The sequence below is a fragment of the Nanorana parkeri genome, unplaced genomic scaffold (genome assembly GCF_000935625.1).
Source record: "Nanorana parkeri isolate BGI_ZX_2015 unplaced genomic scaffold, ASM93562v1 scaffold190, whole genome shotgun sequence".
NCBI lineage: Eukaryota > Metazoa > Chordata > Amphibia > Anura > Dicroglossidae > Nanorana > Nanorana parkeri.
This window is the reverse complement of record NW_017306458.1, coordinates 1,559,228-1,571,318: the sequence shown is the minus strand read 5'-3', so window position 1 is coordinate 1,571,318 and position 12,091 is coordinate 1,559,228. Positions and strand designations below refer to the sequence as shown.

General features: G+C 43.1%; 1 protein-coding gene across 1 annotated transcript in view; it reads left to right on the top strand.

Moving 5' to 3' along the window:
* Nucleotides 1-258: 258 nt before the first annotated feature.
* IFI35 (interferon induced protein 35) overlaps nucleotides 259-12,091 on the top strand; it is an 18,344-nt gene continuing 6,511 nt past the window's right edge. The window contains exons 1-3 of the mRNA XM_018555277.1: nucleotides 259-349; nucleotides 5,010-5,148; nucleotides 7,454-7,560. Coding sequence (XP_018410779.1) covers nucleotides 263-349; nucleotides 5,010-5,148; nucleotides 7,454-7,560 — 333 coding nt within the window. The 5' untranslated portion in view covers nucleotides 259-262. The remainder of the gene's footprint in view (nucleotides 350-5,009; nucleotides 5,149-7,453; nucleotides 7,561-12,091) is intronic.

The window sequence follows — 12,091 nt, the reverse complement described above, 5'->3', positions numbered from 1 at the left end:
TTAATAACAAAGTGTTACAAGTCTGTTAAGACCACTTTGCAGCTCTTTACTGGCAGAGTGTAGGTAAATACCACATTGGCTTCTATTGCACAAACTGCTGATAATTTATTTGTAAACCAGAACAATTCCACTTCTGTTCAATTAAAGGAAATAATTCTAAGTGCATAGAATTAGACTCTGTATGTTTTTTTCAGTTGGGGGCCTTCTTTAACACTGGAAATGTTTGCTTGTTATTTGACAGATAAAGGTTACAGCTATGCAAATGGAGAACCAGGAACTGGAGGCACAGACTCTAAGCATGAAGGACAAAATTGATTATTTTAAAAGAGAAACAGAGAACATGAAGAAGGTGAGAAATCTGAACAATGTTGTCTGTTACATCCACTGGAATAATGTGGCGGAAATATCTTTATTTATCCATTACCTAAAGGGACATTAATGTAATTTTTCATTTAGTTTTTGCAAACACATACAAAATATGTCCAAACACATAAAATCCAGGTGCTGGATTCAAAGTTTAGTAAGTTATCAGACTATAACAGGCCAGTAAGGCTCCTCTCCACACAACAGGACACCCCTTTAAAAAGGGAACTCAGAGTTGAGAATCCACATATCCAAGAGGCAAAAAAACAAGAGTCCAAATTATTTGAATATTATTATTAGTTACTGTGCTCTGCTGACACCGTGATTTCTGTCATCCTGTAACTTCTAACTAAGAATTAGATGATTGAACCATCTCTTTAGTCCTACCATTTACAACATCTGAGCCCTGAAGAAGGGAGAGATTTTTGAGCTCCGAAATGTCTTGGCTCTTTTGTGTTATCCTGGTATGATCTAATACTAATCAGAGAATATGGACTCTTGTTTGGCACTCTCATTAGACAGTACATATATTAAATATTGTCAGTTTTTTAGGTCAAGTTTAACATTGTTTTTATAAATCTGTATCCTACTCAATGCGGTGTGAGGGTTTAGCATCAAAGTATTGGATAGAAGATGACCAGCACTCACAAGGTTCAAAGTGTAAATTTCCGTACTTCTTTATGGAACATGTGTCACCTGCATCATCAAAGCCAATGTTTCGGGGCCGCGCAGGGTCCCTTCATCAGGGCAACAAACTCCTTGTGAGTTTCGAAGCTTTCCTATCCAACTTTATTTGTCCAAAAGGAATATCACCGAGGATCCAATACGGCTTAGGACAGGATACTTTAGAATCTGTCACAAAGTCACTTTTTATCATATTCTAGCACATGGGTCAGCAACCTGTTGCACATCAAGTCCCATTTTTACAAGCATCAGAAAGCCGGCATGTCAGTGAACAATAGCACATAGTAGTCTTAGTTTTTTTTGTTTTAAAGTTTTTATTAGATTTTGAAAGTTATACATTATACAATATGGAGTAGAAAATAACGTATTGTACAATCAAAGACAAATCACAAATAATACATTGTATTGAAAAGCTCAATAACTCGGGAAGGTCAATTATTGCATGTCTCAAAAAAATGAAGAGAAATTAAGATCGAAATAATATATATCGAGCAAAAGAGAAATCAAAGTCTACAGATTGACAAAGAAGAAGGATAAAGAGGAGAACAAAAGTAAGGAGGGTGGCATGTGGGTCTTGAAAGTTCTCAGGATATGGGCTCAGAACCTATAGGGCCCATAAACTATCCGGGGATGGAGAGGGATGGGAGTAATCGATTCATGGTTGCCAGATTTTTGTACATTTTTTTTATTGGAGTCTAGAAGAATGTTTGTTAGTTTCTCATTCAGAAAGAATAAATCCACCCGCCGTTTGATTTTCGTAGTCTTAGTTTTAAATGTGTGCACTCCTAGTTGTACTGCTAATGGCAAGCTCATTAATTATTGTACACAACACGTACATCACGTACAGATTTTAGGTCAACCTTAATTTCTGTACCTTTAGACCTCATATCAGGCCCAGTGCATGCACTTCAGATGGCCCAGAAGTTGGTTATATACAAAGCCTCCATCCTGATAAGTTGAATTTTTTGCTATGATCCTAGCTAATTTTTACCTTTTATTCCCTTTACTGAAAAGCCCACCTGTGTCTCACTTTATTTGTCTTTGGTAAAGCAGGACAGCATGAATAAGGGCTTATCAGCACAGCATAAGTCAGAGGGAGAAAGAAAAAATACTGCTGTTGGTGGTTATTGGTCAGAAAAGGCCTGGTGTTATTGGTCAATAGGAAGAAAAATGCCTGGCTTCATTGGTCAGAGGGAAAAAAAATATCCCATGCCATTGGTCAGTGGTTCACAGAATACAAGGTGTCCTGTGAATAGACAAGGGGAGAGAAGGGGCGGATAAAATGACAGGATCATGTCCCAGTATGAAAGTCACAGCTCTGGAAGTACTACATTAGCTGTACTATCAAGCAAATATGAATGTATAAATTACACAGTGAATAAAAGTGGCCTACTCAGCTATCACACCTGCCCAGAGGTAACTTTTTATCTTTATATATATATATACTCATATATATATACTCAAGAATTTGTGGCTATATCTGTGCCTGGATTTCATCAAGTTAAATGTTCAAAGGGAAGCCAAATTGCTCTTGTAGAGCTGTAGCACGGGCTTTCAGTGAGACTGAATGAAATTAATGACTGTTATTGTAACAATTCAAAAGTTAAATTTTTTTCAAAAAGTCTATTGATCTTTACCATGAATATCTTGGTGGCAGTGCCGCTAATGGACCCTAGGGGAGGCTCAGGGTGTACAGCTATACATGATATCTATCAGCTACAGAATCACACTGTAATGGTCTTGGGACAGCTGACAACTCAGCAGGAGTGAACCACATGTATGCAGAAGTGAAATAGAGACAAAATGTTATTTTATTATTTAGAATGCTGAGGGAGGCTTCTTCAGCATTTTCAGGAACTTGAACTGCTTGTGAGTCAATTAATTTGTCAGTGTGAGCAGGCAGGCTTTCTCAGAACTATGCAGCAACGTCCTTAGACACTGGCTGCTCTTACTGACATCTGGGAGATGGGTAGGCCAGGCTTTGTGCTTGACAGCCAAGGGAAATGTCAGTTACAGCCAATGTTTAAAGTGCCAGCGGAGAAGGCACTGCGTGCCCATCCTGGCACTCGTGTTGGTGTTTGCTAACCCCTGCTCTAGCAACTTCAGAAAAAGTCCACATCCTATTGTGGAGCTACAACCTACACCCCCTCTCCCTCTTCTGTTTTAGAATGGGTGTCCACTGCTACTAAGCTCTGCTACTCTATCTCCAGTGCTTGTCTGCTTTCCATGCAGGTAAAACTTGCAGTTTACCTCTCTATATTAATAATTATTAATCTCATATGGAAGCTTCCACTTCTCAACAAATTTGCCTCTTACTATGGGGAATAGAAGTACGCAGGCTGCAGGGGGGTCTCATGTTTGTTTAGCAATTTCCCTAACATCCCTAAGGCGTCTACAGTAAAGGTGGCCATACACTGTACAACCATCGCAAGACCTTAGTCTTGCGATGGTTGTAAAGGGATTAAAAAAACGTACGATCTGCCTATCTTGGACAGGCAGATCGCACTCTCGATCATCGTAATGATGACCGCAATGCTGAACGGGCAGTGTGCGCGTGCGCACACCGGCCCGTTCGGCATTTGTCTTCTGAGCACCGTTCGTACGATTCCCGGCTGGTTTTCGAACATGCTGGTTCGACAGAAGACGTGCGACCGTACAGTAGAAACGGTCGCACGTCTCCGTTCACACTGCTCGATTATCGTACGAAAAACCGATCGCATACGATTATCGTACGATAATCGTGCAGTGTATGGGCACCTTTTAAGCAATACAAAGGGAGAGAGCCAAGTTAAAGATTGTGGCAACTTTCTGTTCTTTTTTTTTTTTAAAGAAATGGCAAACTGACAGCTTATTTCTTCAGATGGGAGAACGTGTGTCTCCTTGAGTAATCAGGGGTTTCTCGGCTATCAGTGTGACAGCCGCCTACCCTGTATCAGGCAATCTGTGTTCCTCTAATAAAATATCATAAGATCAAATAAAGAGAGCATACAGAACAGCTCTCAAAGTGACAGAGGAGCTCTGCTGTATACAAAAGAACATCACTTTTCTCCCCTGTAATGTATTGTACAGCATAGCTTACAGAGTGCAGTAGTCAGGAGTATGTGATATATAAATAGAAAAAACGCTACCACCATGGTGTATACAAATACACAACAATAGGTATGATTGATAATCTATTTGCATACAAAAAGAGTAGATACCACCTCTGAAGGATAGTGAGGCGGAAAAAAGAGGTTATACTTCAACCAGTCTCAATAATTAGCCTATTGGCTTACTTTATTAGTATATAGAAAAATATTTTTTAGTATAAAAGAGTTCAAACACAGCACACAGTACTGTATGTGATATATACAGAGCACAGTGATGTATGTAACATACAGCACAACGTACAAAGAGCAATGATCAGGAGTATGTATTGTATAGTGCAGTAGTCAGAGGTATATAGCATACAGCAACACTGTGTAGTGTTGACAATCATAAAAGCAGGAAGTTACATCTGTGTACAGATTGCCTCCAGGTCGCCATAGTGCACTGTTTTGTTTTTTTACAATTTTAGAAAATTACAGCGCATGCAGTTTAAATGGAAAGGTTTTTTATTCATATTAACCTCCCTGGCGGTATGATTATGTCAGGAATTTTGTACCAAAAGCGGTCCAATTTTTTGCATGGAAATTTGTTGTTTATATTGTAGGCCTGTAGTTCTTAGTAAATCTTAGGAATAACTCACCTAAATCTGTCCAAACAAGAGTCCAGTAGACATCCCAGGTATGATAAAGTTTGAAACACGAAATTAAAAAATTATAATATAATAAATTATAAATAATTATAAGAAATTATAATATAATATAAATTACTTATTCAGTTTTTATTTTATTTTTTACATTTATGACCTTAGAAATATTTTTAAAACATATGGCTTATAAAAAAAAAGATTTATCTAATTCTTATCATTGTTTCTGCAGATTTGCTCATCTGGAATGGTAAAAAAAATGGTCTTCATGGGCAATGCAAGCAATACCTTGTGCGGTTTGAGTGTCAAGCATCAAATTAAATATCCTGTTAATGGAGGATCAGCACTGATCACCTTTCAAAAACCATCTGGTGGGTTTGAGCAGATAGGGCCGTTTTACATATTAAGAGTGAAAAACGGTAGATGCAGAAACAACTGTTGTAGTCGTAAGTGGTAGAAATATTTCAACAATAAAGCAAGTGACTGTCAAGTAAAAAACTAAAATTACTAAAAAAATGAAACAAATTAACAATGTGATTTTGAGCAATGCAAACATTTTGTGACTAGAGGCCAGTGACCCCCCAGATTCCTAGACCAAACTTAGAAGCATCAGCTTATGTGGGTTAACTAATAATGTTATGATTATTTGCATATTTTTGTAAGGACATATTAGGCATTTATTTGGTACACTGTTTCAATAAACACTATGCTCTTTTGCATTTGGCAATTACAATATTATACAGATGTACCCTGCCACTTTCAGGCTGCAATGACATCTGCAGGCTTAAGGCGTATTTTCTTAATATAGCCTCTGGTCTGCATGTGATCACTTTGTCATAGCTGACATAGTGATCACATGATTGGAAACCACTTTGGTTTGTGGGGGCCTGCCAGTGATGGCTAGGTTTGAGAGACAAAGCTGTGCAAAGTGTCCTCTCCTAGCTCTCAGAAGTAGGATGTTTATTAACTTATACTCAGAATCATCATTATTATGCTGAGGAAGCTTCATATAGGGTTCATCGGCAGTAAGGGTTTAAAATGAGAACTATGGGGTCAGGGCTTTTTCCCATAGTTCTCCTTAGGGTAACGGGAGGACACAAACTAGCGTCCTCCCGTCACCCTAGGCTCAGTATACCGCGAGCTACAGCTCTCGGTATACTGAGACGCCGCAGCCGGAGCGGATCCCGACATCGATGTCTGGATCCGCCCAGCTGCGTGAGTGACAGCTGGCTCTGCCTAGCTAGAGGCAGAGCCAGCTGTACCCGCCCCCTCCCCCTGTCCGTTCCGCCAGTAATCGCTGGCGGATCGGAGAGGGTATACCAGCCCCTCCCCTGTCACGGCAGAGAGCCGTTACAGGATCGAGAGGTGAGCGAACCCGGTATGTGTTCGCTCACCTCCCGATCTACTGAGCCGACCTGTGACAGTCTCATTGTCACAGGTCGGCTAGAACTATGAGGTGAGTGAAAAGCACTCACCTCATAGTTCTCCTTTTAAACAAGACATAACGTTCTGACACCTGGAGCAGGAAGATCAGTATTAATTTGTTTCAGAGTACAATGAAAGATCTAAGAATTATGGTCATGGATGTGCAGATCTTTCTTAAGGTGCCCATACACCTGCCGATTATCATATGATAATCGCGGATAATCAGCAGGTGTATGGGCAGCATGCGACCGCATCTACTGTACGGTTGCACGACTTTCTTCTTCCTAGCATGCTGGAAAACTGAGTCGAACTCCTTCTGCACTTCGGGTCGGCCGAACATGCTCTGGCATTTGAGCACTGTAGTTTAATGCAGTGCATGTGTAGTGAAAGACTTGTCTCTGCTACTCAGTGAAAATTATCAACCATATACACAGAGATTTTCCAACATGTTAAAAAAACCTACAGTATAGTACAAAAGGAAGCGTTCCCAGGCTGCATGCCAAACTGAAGAGTACCTATAACTTGTGAGAGTTGGTGAGAGGTTGGTCAATTTTGAGCTTGATGTGTTGTTGTGGTGGAGTTTAATGGCAGCTCACCAGTCAACTTTGCTCTGTGAGTAATTAGTGCAAATAAACTGAACCTGTGGGTATTTAAGAACTTGAAAATACATGCTGGGGAATATATTTGCAGTAATTCACTTTTGGTAAAGTGACATGTTCCCAGTGCACACAATGTAGGTTGACAGTGTTCCTCATACCTCCCTGTTCCTATCATTTGTTTAGTAAATATAATTAATTGGACTTTTTTGTGGACACGAGTTGATTTGAAGACAGATAGGCTGTTTACTTTGCAAAGGAATTTTCCTTACCTTAGTGAATGTGGTGAAATTCCCCAAACAAGTGCAAAGAAAATAAAAAAAATCCGAATTTGTGCTGGCACATGATAGGATGATGGAAGTCAGCAAAGCTTCACCTCATCCATTGAGCTAACGGGAAAGTTCCCTTGCAAAGTTAACATCCAATTTCCCTTTAGTAAATCAACCGCACTGTGACCTATTCACAAAGGATCTTATGTGGAGCTTCAGAGTCATTCTGAGGAAACAATAAATCTGCTCTGGCAGATCAAGCCTTTTTTTATTTTATGTCCGATGTTTATTACCATCATTTCTTTTCAATACATCGTCCAATCATTGCATGAAAACACCAAAATATTTATCTTACTAAAATAAATATATTACTTTATTCTTTACAGTTGCTAAACAAATTATCGCAGCCAAAGATCACACAGTAACTGTTGAGGATTGTTGGATACATGTGAAGGCTGCAGCTGTAGAACTTTCTATACTGGATGCTCTTAATGTAAGTAAAATCCAATGCTTTTAAAAGGAAGGAGACTGATTTGTCAATAAGAAACTCTTGCACTCACTAAATACAATCTTTTAAGGTGATATTAAAGCTTAAATGTATTTAAGGTATTTCAGATGCTATTGAAATAACTTACAATATTTGCTGCTCCATGTTGTATTAAATGTTCTGGTTTCTGCAGAATAAGCTGGTCTACTGAGTGCTTACTCAGACATCTGCTTTCCACTTGGCTCCGTTCCCTTGCAGGGTACTATAGAGAGCAACCCTTGCATGCACAGTCCTGGCAAAGACAAAAGCAAGTCCCCCATGCTGTGTGCATCATTACAAACACAAAAACCTGAAGCCTTGAATGCAGTAGCGTAACAACCGGGGGTGCGGGGGGGTCACTTGCCCCGGGCGCAGGACTGCGGGGGGGCGCCGTGACGACCCCCGCTAAACGAAGCCATGGCTCCCTTTGAATGTAAAATCCCTGTGCACACACTTCCTGACCAGAAGTTCAGGGAAATGGTGCTGTGTGACCTGGAGCTGGCAGCAGTGATTTGTGAAGAAGTGTTTCTGCACATATATGAAGCAAATAATGTATTGTGTAATGTTTCCATGCCTGCTGACAATGCATTAACAATACATTAAAACGTGAAGACTTTAATACTACTTTAAATTCTTTGCACCTAGGAGTAGCTAACACGTAGTCCAATACCTCACATCCTCACATAGTATAAAGAGGTAAGGTTGAAGAGGTTGTTGTGGGGCTGCCCCAATGCTATATGTGGAAATTTGCCTTGTTTTGAATTTCCATTGATTTCAATAGAAAATGCATCAAGCAAAAATGCAGATGTGTGTATCCAGACCAATAGGTGTGAATCCAGCTACCACTTTGTCATGGTTTACATTAAAAAAATATTAGTCTGGCCACACATTACAGTCTAATTACCATAGACGTGCGCACGGGGTGTGTCGGGTGTGCCAGGGCATACCCTAATTACACAAAACGCAACAGTGGGCACCAGGTGTGGACTGACCATTCGGGCTCTCGGGCAATACCCGAGTGCCAGCAGCCAGGAGGTGCTAGGAACAGCCAAGTCTTGCTCTGATTTGTGAGTCTTGCTCTGATTTGTGTGCTCACACCTCCCGCCACTAGGGGGTGATCAGATATACGGCAGGCACATCTCCTCTCTGAAGGCTAGAAACCTCTACCATGGTTTCCAGTCATGCAATAGAGTAGGGTTGCCACCTGTCCGGGATTCACCCGGACAGTTCGGGTCTTAAATGCTGTGTCCGGGTTTCATGGCAGCAGAAACCTGGATACAAGATGTCAGGCAGACAGGGACAACCAAAATTAAGATAGGGGCTACCGTCCCCCCACTGAAAATAGTGATATTTACATATGAAAGGGTGGCACTAATTACATATGAATAAGTCGTGACTCATTCTCCCAAAAAAATATCCACATGTCGCCAGAGTGTTCTGGTTTCGCTTGAAGAAAAGGTGGCAACCCTACAATAGAGGCCTTCCTTGCTATGTGAGCATGTTCTGTCTGTCTGTACACAGTGCGTGTGTGTGTGTGTGTGTGTGGCACAGGTCCTATTGGCTGTACATGGGGAGAGTCGGCTGCTCTGTCACCCAAGAGTGCAAAAGAAGTGTCACATCAGATTGAGGTATTATATATTATCCTGGGTAGAGAGGGGTATCCTGTGCTGTCATGGAGGTGAGGAAGGGGTATCCTGTGGTGTCATGGAAGCCGCAGAAGGTTTATCCTGTGGTGTTATGGAGGTGAGGAAGGGGTATCCTGTGGTGTCATAGGGCAGAGGAAGGGGTATCCTGTGGTGTCATGGGGGAGAGGAAGGGGGTGTCATGTGGTGACATGGAGGCAAAGAATGGGTATCCGGTGGTGTCATAGGGCAGAGGAAGGGGTATCCTGTGGCGTCATGGAGGCGAGGAAGGAGTATCCTGTGGTATTATGGAGGCGAGGAAGGGGTTATCCTGTGGTGTCATGGGAGTGAAGAAGGGGTGTCCTGTGGTGTCATGGGGGTGAGGAAGTGGTATCCTGTGGTGTCATAGAGGCAACAAATGGGTATCCTGTGGTGTCATGGGGGTGAGGAAGGGGTATCCTGTGGTGTCATGGAGGCGAGGAAGGGGTATCCTGTGGTGCCATGCAGGCAAGGAAGGGGTATCTTGTGGTGTCATGGAGGTGAGGAAGGGGTATAATTTGGTGTCATTGAGGCGAGGAAGGGGTATCCTGTGGTGTTATGGAGGAGAGGAAGGGGTATCCTGTGGTGTCATGGAGGAGAGGAAGGGGTTATCCTGTGGTATCATGGAGGCAAAGAAGGGGTGTCCTTTGGTGTCATGGGGGTGGGGAAGGGGTATACTGTAGTGTCATAGAGGTGCTAAAGGGGTTGTCCTGTGCTGCCATGAGGATGAAGAAGGGGTATCCTTTGGTGTCATGGGGGCGAGGAAGGGGTGTCCTGGGGGTGAGAAAGGGGTATCCTGTGGTGTCCTGGAGATGAGAAAAGGGTATCTTGTGGTGTCCTGAAGATGAGGAAGGGGTATCCTGTGGTGTCATTGGGGCGAGGAAGAGGTATCCTTTGATGCTATGGAGATGCAATATGATATCCTGTGATGTCACATGGGTGCAGATAGGGTATCCTATGGTGTCTCTCCTCTTTTTTTGGCTTTCTCTTCATTCTCTCTTCTGGCTGTCTCTCTTTGCTCCCTCTCCTGGCTGTCTCTCTTCCCTCTCTCTCCTATCTGTCTCTCTTCGCTCTCTCTCTTGGCTGTCTCTCCCCGCCCTCTCTCTTGGCTGTCTCTCCCCGCCCTCTCTCTTGGCTGTCTCTCCCTGTCCCCTCTCTTGGCTGCCTCTCCCAGCCCTCTCTCTTGGCTGTCTCTCCCCGCCATCTCTCTTGGCTGCCTCTCCCCGTCCTCTCTCTTGGCTGCCTCTCCCCGTCCTCTCTCTTGGCTGCCTCTCCCCGTCCTCTCTCTTGGCTGCCTCTCCCCGTCCTCTCTCTAGTCTGCCTCTCCCCGTCCTCTCTCTTGGCTGCCTCTCCCCGTCCTCTCTCTTGGCTGCCTCTCCCCGTCCTCTCTCTTGGCTGCCTCTCCCCGCACTCTCTCTTGGCTGCCTCTCCCCGCACTCTCTCTTGGCTGTCTCTCCTCCCTCTCTCTTGGCTGTCTCACCTACCTCTCTCTTGGCTGTCTCTCCTCCTTCTCTCTTGGCTGTCTCTCCTCTCTCTCCCTGGCTGTCTTTCCTCTCTCTCCCCTGGCTGTCTCTCCTCTCTCTCCTGGCTGTCTCTCCTCGCTCTCTCTTGGCTGTCTCTCCTCGCTCTCTCTTGGCTGTCTCTCCTCGCTCTCTTTTGGCTGTCTCTCCTCGCTCTCTCCTGGCGTCTCTCCTCGCTCTCTCTTGGCTGTATCTCTTCGCTCTCTCTTTTGGCTGTCTCTCCTCCCTCTCTTGGTTGTCTCTCCTTGCTCTCTCTCTTGGCTGTCTCCCTTCACTGTCTCTCCTCTCTCTCTCCTGACTCTCTCTCCCTGGCTGTCTCTCCTCTCCTGTCTGTCTCTCTCCTGACTCTCCTGGCTGTCTATCCTCGCTCTCTCTCTCCTGTATATTCTCTAAAAGAAAACTGCGCTAGAGTGTTCAGATTTCACTTGAAGAAAAGGTGGCAATCTATACAGTGCGCAGCAGCACTTGCCACTTTATTCCTTACATAACCGCCACAGTCCTCGGTGCCAGTGGAAGGTGCGATGCACCAGGCCTCCCATCCAATCAGGAAGCCAGATGGATGCACCCCAGCTAGAAGAGCTAAGGGACAGTTGAAAAGATAGGAATGCGAGATGCCTCAGGTCTATGTCTGTTTGTTGTTTTGCGTGCACACCCTAATGCAATAGGCTGCACACGCCCACGCTGCTAACATTCCAAACAACAATCAGCTACATAACAAGATTCTGTAACCTTGTAGCTGAGTAAGGTCCTCTGGCAATCAAGGCGAAGATGCCAAAGTACACCCTGCCCCCCAGCTGAGACAGATAGAGCTTGCACATCTGCACAGACAGTGGTGGGGCTGGTGCATATATATATATATATGACAACTGATGTCCACCGCACCTAGAGTTACCTCTTTTTGGTCCAGGGACAAGAGAAGAGATGGGGGCATGCTGTGGCAATATGGTGAACCCAGTGTGATTTAGCTATAATCAGCATGTAAAAACAACTTCTTATTCTTGTAAGCAAAATTGATTCTTCTACCTAGAAAAAAAAGAATGTTACAATTTAGGAAAGTCCAAATTTGGATTCACTGATTAGTCCCTTTTAATTAAAAAAGCGTGAACATTTACGTGGTACTATAAAAACAAACGGGTGCAAATTTTATCATTTTACATACAATGGTTAAAAAAAAATAGCAAAAAAAATCTGAGTGGAAAAAAAGAGATACATACATAGTAACATAGTATGTAAGGTTGAAAAAAGGCCAAGGTCCATCCAGTTGAACCTATGTATGTGAGTGCAGTGGTGGACCTAATAACCAAAGGTTTAAAATTA